The sequence below is a fragment of the Piliocolobus tephrosceles genome, chromosome 7 (genome assembly GCF_002776525.5).
Source record: "Piliocolobus tephrosceles isolate RC106 chromosome 7, ASM277652v3, whole genome shotgun sequence".
Taxonomy (NCBI): Eukaryota; Metazoa; Chordata; class Mammalia; order Primates; family Cercopithecidae; genus Piliocolobus; species Piliocolobus tephrosceles.
The window spans coordinates 21,638,029-21,646,481 of NC_045440.1; the positions used below are offsets into that span (position 1 = coordinate 21,638,029).

The 8,453-nt window shown below is 44.6% G+C and overlaps 1 protein-coding gene across 5 annotated transcripts in view; it reads right to left on the reverse strand.

The window, feature by feature from the left end:
- ENTPD4 (ectonucleoside triphosphate diphosphohydrolase 4) overlaps window positions 1-6,557 on the reverse strand; it is a 29,335-nt gene extending 22,778 nt beyond the window's left edge. For 3 of the 5 annotated variants that reach the window (XM_031935846.1, XM_023216735.1, XM_023216734.1), the window contains exon 1: window positions 6,382-6,526. In XM_031935846.1, the coding sequence (XP_031791706.1) occupies window positions 6,382-6,434 (53 nt within the window). In that variant the 5' untranslated portion in view covers window positions 6,435-6,526. Of the gene's footprint in view, window positions 1-6,381 lie in introns of all 5 variants that reach the window. The other 2 variants (XM_023216737.1, XM_023216736.1) reach the window with 1 other exon arrangement.
- Between the last annotated feature and the right edge of the window lie 1,896 nt (window positions 6,558-8,453).

Here is an 8,453-nt window from a genome sequence, read left to right on the forward strand (position 1 = left end):
TCCACACTCCCACCCCTTGCTCAGAACCCTGATCAGATTACTTCTGTACTCAAAATCCACCAAAGACTGCAACCTACAAAGTCGTAGAGGAGAAAACATCTGACCACCTGTTAAGGCTCTGACCTCGTCATCTACTCTCTCCTCCTTTAACACTGCATTCCCGTCACACTGATGTGCCGAGTGGTCTTCAAAAATGCCAGGCACTCTCTGGTCTCAGGATCTCTCAACTTGTTGCCCCCCTACTGCTAGGGAGTAACCCATATGGCTCACTTTTTCATTCCCGTCAGGTCTTTACCCACAGGTCACCTTCTCAAGGAGGACTTCCCTGGCCACCTGATCAATAACTGTAATGCCTACCCCCTCCCCACCAACTCCTTTCCCTGATTGATCTTTTCTCCTCAGTATTTATTTATTAAACGCTTACATAGTGCTCATTATGTGCCAGCCCTTGCTCCACACATTGCACAAGTACTAACTTCATCCTCCTAACAACTTACAAGACAAACACTATTATCACAACACTCTATGGATGAGGCAGAGAGGCTAAGTAACTTGCCTAAGGTCACACAGCTCCTGGGAGGGAGAGGTGGGATGCAAGTGTGAGAATCGACTCACCCTCGTCCTCTAACATAATGCGTATGTTACGTTTCTCTTTTTTGTCTCTTCCTCCAGAATGGGAGCTCCCCCAGGCCCAGGTTTTGGTCTGCTCAGTTGAGTGCTAGTTGCAGCTCTGCAGACTCCAGGAAAGGGCCTGGCAAGAAGTCAAGTTTTAGAGTTCTAGGACCCAAAAGGGTTAAGAACCTCTACACTAGAGTGACCTTTCCAAAACAAACAGGGAATCATACCTCCCCATTCCCCAACTTTTCTCTCTTACTCCTTAGGGTATAAAAGAGATCCTTCATGATCTAGTCCGGTGCTAGCCACTTGCCACATGAGGTTAAAGTAATTAAAATTAAATAAAATTAGCCAATTAAAATTAAATAAAAGTAGCCACTTGCCACATGTGGTTATTAAAAGTTATTAAAATTAAATAAAATTAAAAATTGAGTTCCTCAGTTGTACTAGCCACCTTTGAAGTGCTCAACTGCCACATACAGCTTCTGCATTAGCCAGTCCAGACATAAAACACTGACATCATCGCAGAAAGCTCTTTGCAAAATACTGATCTGGGGCCCATCTTCTGTCTCATCCCGACAGACCCCTCCTATGTACCCTAGGCTCCAGCCACACGAAACACAAGCTACAGATCACTGAAATGCCTCTCATTCCTTGGCATTTGCAGAATGAACCTCCCCCTTGGGTCGTCAGTTGCATTACTAAGAATCAGTCCTGACACAAATCAAGCATGAGTCCTGGCTGAGTTCCCCTAATCCTTGTATCCCCAGAGTATTTGCTTATCACAGCAGTGGGATGAAGTATTACACTTGTGGTTGGCTTCCTCATTACATGACAAGTCCCACTAGGGCAGGGACAGCCTCTTATTCTTTGGTTTCCCCAGTGACCAGTGCCTGCCACACAAATCATGAGTAACTCTTGCAGGTTTCAAAAATGGCTGGAAATGGGAGACACAAAGATGAATCAGATACAGGCCCAGACCTTAAAGAATCTATAATGCAGTGAAGGAAATAAAACAGACACACAAAGATATTAGACAGTAAAAAGTATGAATACTGCCTACCTGACAAAGGGAAAAAAATCACTTTAATTAGTTCAAGTTTTAGTATGGTTTCCACATTGTACTCTGTGTACCCCAAATTTAGGACAAACAATGTCTGTGATTTAAAAGTTTACACAAAAAGTAAAAAGAAAAAAAAATCAGTGATCTAGATATTTAAATGGATTTTAATGTTTTTATAAAATAGCTACACAAGTTTAAAACTTCTATGTGCTTTAAAAAAAAAAAAAATCCTTCCCCACTACGAATACACACAACTTGGGAAAAGTACTTGCAACGTGCGTGACAAAGAGTAAATAACCTTTACATATCCAAAGTTCTCATAAAGAAATAAGAGATGGACTGAATAGAAAAATAAGCAAAGACAATTTGAGATTATTGAAATGATCTCATTGAAATGGCTGATAAAATAGAACTATCAGTATTCAGATAAACAGAAATAAAAACAGCTATCAGATTGGCAGTGATGAAGGCCTGGTGATACTTGGCTAACAGGGGACGGGGAAAAGGTCGATGAGTAGTGCTGTGAGACTCTGGACAGGCACATCACTAACATTCTGGGGGTATTGGGGTGACACACACAAACATTTACGTGTGCCGACCCTCTGCTCTACCCATCACACTTCCAGAAATTCATCTTTAGGAAGTCATGGGGTAAACTCACTAAAATATCTATAGGATGTTCATCATATTATTGTGTGTAACAGCAAAACACTGTTACTAATGTCCACTGTGGGGTACATTTATGCAGTGGAATACAATGTGCCTATTAAAGGTGATGATACAGATCTATTTATTGACATGAAAAGATGTTCATGATATATTAAGTGAAAAAATGTCACCATGCTTGGGGGGGGATAAAATGTTAGGAAAGAAACCAAAATGTTAACAGTGCTTAGTTATTTCTGGGCAATGAGATCAGGTATCATCTTTATTTTCTTCCCTAGGCTTGCCTATATTTTTCAAAGGACATATATTAATTTTATCGTCAGAAGAAATAACGATTTTTAACAAGCTACCTTTGACTAATGAAACCCTGTTTCTAGGATCAAATACTTTTCTGAACATACTGAAAAAGCCTATCTTAAAAGCCTATCAGGACACAGGAATTCCAATCCCAACACTAAAAATAAAAATCAGTGAGAGCTGTGTGATAGCTGAACTGAGAACCAAAGAAAAGAAAGTTTTAGTTAGCAGCTTAAAGTCATAGTTAAAGGCAAACTGGTCCTTGGGGAAGAAAATCAGGACTACAAAGGTGATATGAGGAGTAACAAACCCAACTCCAAATTTCAAGGAGTTTGCAGATTGTTACAGAGAAAATACTAATACCCAGAAAATAACCAAGCTACTAATTCAAGGCAATGTTAAATTACTCGGATTCTTGTTATAAGAGCTCAGAGAAGAGCACAGCAAAGGCTAGCTTTAGCAGGAAAAGATTTCTGGAGGTGGGAGGTCGATTCTGGATGGGGTGAGAAGAACACACTTCGAAGAGGAAGGTGACCGCGAGAATGATCACAGCACACTTAGGAAACTTTGCGTCATCTGAGGTTTGTCTCAGGACTTCTTTATTTTTTTTCTTTTGAGATATGTGATGATTTTGATCAAAAGGATAAACAGATATTTTAAGTTACAAAACTTGTGTTTAAAAGCAGAGAAAATAGGACAGCTTATAACTGCTGAAGCACTATCATTTTTACTCAGGACAAAAGTACGACGGATTATTGCCTAAAAGTTAACAATATGGTAATTTGATCTTCAAATGTAAACTCCAATTGTCCTTCTAGCTAAGAATCTTCGCACCAGGGCTCTGGGAGGCAAATTCAGTACTACCACATAAAACTGACTTTTTTTTTTTTGAGACGGAGTCTCACTCTGTTGCCCCGGATCTCAGCTCACTGCAAGCTCCGCCTCCCGGGTTTTACGCCATTCTCCTGCCTCAGCCTCCCAAGTAGCTGGGACTACAGGCGCCCGCCACCTCACACGGCTAGTTTTTTTGTATTTTTTAGTAGAGACGGGGTTTCACCGTGTTAGCCAGGATGGTCTCGATCTCCTGACCTCGTGATCCACCTGTCTCGGCCTCCCAAAGTGCTGGGATTACAGGCTTGAGTCACCGCGCCTGGCCAAAACTGACATGTTTTAAAAAGGCCTAAATTGTGTGAGACCGATCACCAGAGAGATGCATTAACTCTCATGACTTCAGCTAGGGGGGCCCTGCTTGGCTGATCATTCTTTATTGGAATAAAGCCCATGGTCAAGTGTCAATGTCTCTGTCAGTCTCTCACTGACAGTTCTACAGACAACGACAAAAACAACGCAAATCAATCACAAAGGGAAATGGTTCCACTGGTGAAAAAACGCAAGATCCAAGGAAACAGATGTTAGTGAACTCGAATCACAGGCAAACAAAATCACAGAGAAGTCAGCCTCTGGGAGAGCTCGGCTTCTGAATAAGCAAAGGTACCATAGGGAACGGTACTTCAGAAAGAATGATTTGACTATCAAAGCATTCAAGAGAACCTGGAAAAATTAAATTTGCTCTCAACCATTCCAGCAGCATTTTGCTTTCTGAGAGTGAGAGGCTGATGTGAAGGCTGCCAGGTGGCAGCGTGGCACCGTTACTCAGCTGTGACAAAAGATACATGAAGACAACTTGATTTATTCTTTAAGAAGAAATGTACGTAATTGCTATTTACGATCTGTATGTTCTTCAATATTTATCTTAACCATTTTAATTTTATGTTTCAATATAAAGTCTTAACCTCTTCCTCCCTCTCTATTCATTTGCAAAATTCTGCTTCCCATTTTAGTCTTTTTCTGGTCACTTTTCCTGCATTAACTCTGATTTTCCTCAAGTTCCAGTTCCACATTCCAAGCTCATTGAAGCCCTGTTACCGCAAACTCAATTAGTCCAAGTCTGGGGTTGAAATCTTTTGATGCAAACTAATATCACCCTCCAAATTCTCCAGGTCTAAGATGGGTATCACCAATCCCCATTGACCTGGATTACCTGGTTCTCAGCTTTGATTCCCACTTCCTGTGTTGACATATTCTATCATTCTCCAAGCCCGTCGATTCTTCCTCAGATATCCCTCATATCTAAGATGACCACAGCAGGCATCACTACCTCAAGACAGATCTCTTGGCGACTCACCCACCTTCTGCCTTCACTGTGCACACCACATTTTGCAAGCAACTCTTTGTAAAACACGGCCTGCAAAATATGACCAGCTAAGAACCTTCTGGAAGCCCAAGGATCAACACTAAGTTTCCTGTGTGGCACCTGAAACCTTTTATCCATCAACTGGTCCACCTTATCTCACCAACCTATCCTCTCATCAGTCCCAGATACCATCTCTCCGTTCTAGTGCGGCACTTCTCTCTCTTTTCTCCCACACAAGCTGTCCCCATGCCTGCCTCAGGCACTTACTAACAGCACTTCCACCAAGGCACCCTGTCCTCCTCTCAACATTACACTTCTTTCAAAGCACAAGTCAACATTTTTCTTTATCAAGATTTAACCTGTTACACATCCTGAGGTTTTCTCACAATTGGAATCGTCTCTTTATTCATGGGTAGTCTATTTTAAGTGAACATGCTGAGTAAATACGTAGAGAATATAAATCCTTACATAAATGTTCATTTTTGTCTCCTTCCTAGACTACATCCTCAAGGGCCTCGGTCACACATTTCCTATTAGAGGAGAAGAATATAAGCCATAGATTCAATATGCAACAACTACAAGAGATAAATCAATGTTAAGGTAAACACCGAAATAAACGATTAAACTATACAAATTAGTATTCCATTTTATAATTCTAATATGTCAAACAATTAACAAATCTGATACAAAAACATCAAATATATGGTAACACAAATAATATAACTCTTCTAGGCCTCTCTAAAGCTGGATAATTTGGTATTTTCATCACAAAAACCAGAAGACAACAGAGAGCGCAATGTGAAATTAACCTGGGCTTTGAGTCTCTAATTTGGAATTCTTCCATTACCTCTAGTTTACCTTCTAGCCTGAAAGTTCCTGAATCATAAAGGATCTCTTTGGTTTCCTTCGTGATAAACGTTCTCTGAAAACGCTCTGCACCAGGGTTCATCTAACTGGGGTCTGGAGAACCCTAAGGGTTCTGGGACATATTTTAGACCGAGAGAATTGTCCCTTTAAAAGGCGTCCGCGCATTACTCAAGTTCAGAAACAATGCTGTGCATCATCTCTTTACTGCCCAATGAGCTCCATTTTTCCCAGAAGAAATCTAACATGAAATCTGGCAAAAGCAAAGCAAAGCAAAGCGAAAACGACAAGACGTGCGAATGTCATTTAAAGCGGCAGGCAGAGCCGGCTGGGTCCCCGGTGCAGCGTCCTCGCTGCCCGGCCAAGCTCCGCCCATTCGAGGGGGTGATCCCGGTCACCCGAGGCGCGCGACCGCCAGATGTCCCCTGCCAGGGGCTGGGGGAGCGCGCCGGCCGCCACGGCTCACAGGCGCTGGTACCGGGGCGCCCGGATGTGGCCGCGCAGCAGGGGCGGCAGGAATCGGTCCGCTGGGCTGAGCGGGCGGCTGCTGGGGCCTGAGGCAGAGAGACTCGTCCGCGGCCCGCTAGCCGAGCAGCCGGCCACCGCACTCCAACCCACCCGCCGATGCCGGCCCCTTCGGCCGCCCGCCCTTCCCTCACTCGCGCCCGGAAGGCGGCCTCACCTGCTTGGCCGGCCGGGGACCCCGGGAGCGGAGGGACCATCAACTGGCAGCATCACGGCCAACCGGCTTCCTGGAGGCCGCGCTCCTTTCCTGGAGCCGCACCCCCAACCGGCACCCGCCGGCGACGCGTCACCGGGTGCGACCGGAGTGCGCACGCTGGTGGCGGGAACGCGCACGCCGGCGGGCGCCTTGAGCGCCGGGGGGGCGGAGCCTGATCCGGGATGATTGGCGTGCGAGAGCTGGGTTGTTTCGTGGATCCGCGTGGCCGTGCCACCGCGCAGTGCGCGAGAAATGTGGAAGTGGTGGCACGGAGGCATCCAGTACTGTGGCGTGGTGTCAGCGAGCCACAGCGTACTTAGGATGCCGCAGTTTATCTTTCCTTAGCGCTCCTAACGGTTATGGAAAATAGAGGTTGAAAACCTAGTAAGGACTGGGCGTTGTTGCTCAACTCTTGACATTTACACCTTTGCCGGTAACTCTCCGTTTCACCGATGGGGAAACGGAGGCTCACACTTACTTAGTTTCTCTTGAGATCACCTAATTCGTGAGAGGTAGAGCCAGGATTTCATTCTTGCCTGCCAATGGCATATCTTAGAGCCTGTGTTGGGGGAGACAGACTGCCCCATCCCTCCCTAACACACGCAATGGTTATGAGAAGAAATAAAGTGAAGAGTGTTCCTGAGATTGACCCCATGACCTATACTTAGCTCAAGGCTAAGCTCTCTTAGCTCTCTGGCTTAGCAATAAACTGCTTTGAAGACACAGAACTTTGCACTTGAGAGCTGGAAGAGACCTTGGGAATCCCGGGTTCCATCCTTTCTTCCGCCTTGTATACAGGTGAATGCACTGTGAACCAGAGATAGGAAGTGACCAGCCAATCCAGCCACTTTAAAAGATTTTTAAAAACAAGAGTCCTAGAAACGTCTACTCAATTCCATTTATCAAGTAAAACAAGCTTAGACAGAACTCGCAGTTCTACATCTTAACACAGAATCCTTCTTGGTCCAGCACCCACCCGGGTCACCTCCTCCACCTGGATTCAGCTACGGTTAATGGAACAAACCATGAAGCCTCAGAAGATTAGAGCCAAAGGGACTCTACTGTCTAGCCCCAATCACCTTCTTTTACAGTTAAGAACCTGGAACCCAGAGAGGTTGAGTGACTTGGCCAAGACCCCCTGGAGGCAGAGAGGAGAGCAGAACCAATGTTTCTGACTCTCACATGACTCGCGCATCAGTGTCTTTTTTTGACAATCTGTTGCTGTAAGAAATTACTCGTTTGGATAATTTATACACTAGAAAACCCTGTGACCCAAGGACAGCATTGAGAAGCTAACGGTGGCCACTGGCATACTGTGATTTTAAAGGACAGGCTCCTTCGAAATTATCTGCCTTTCAAAATCCTTACCATTGGAGACACTGGTTGGGGTTATGTTAGTCTTTCTTAAGGAGGACTCTACTAAAATGCCAGACTAGGCTGGGCATGGTGGCTCACACCTATAATCCCAGCACTTTGGGAGGCCAAGGCAGGTGGACTGCCTGAGATTAGGAGTTCAAGACCAGCCTGACCAACATGGTGAAATTTCTATTAAAAATGGAAACACTCACCGGGCATGGTGACTTTTTTGTGCCTGTAATCACAGCTACTTGGGAGGCTAAGACAGCGGACTTGCTTGAACCCGGGAGGCGGAGGTTGCAGTGAGCTGAGATTATGCCAATGCACTCCAGCCTGGGTGATAGAGTGAGACTCTGTCTCAGAGAGAGAGGAAAAAAAGCCAGACTAGTATGTATTATCACGCCATCCTTATTTCCTGATAATTTATATGTAATAATTGTCTGAAAAGAGCTAGGAAAGAAAAATACAGGAAAGTATGGAAACATATAACTTGGGGTATTACATCCTAGAGCTGCAGTGACAAATTGCCCTAAACTGGGTGGCTTAAAGCAAGAGAATTTATTGTCTTCCAGTTCTAGATGGTAGAAGCCTGAAATCAAGGTGTCAGCAGGGCTGTGCTCTCTCTAAAGATCTAGGGGAGGATCCTTCTTTGCCTCTTCCTAGCTTCTGGTGGCTAC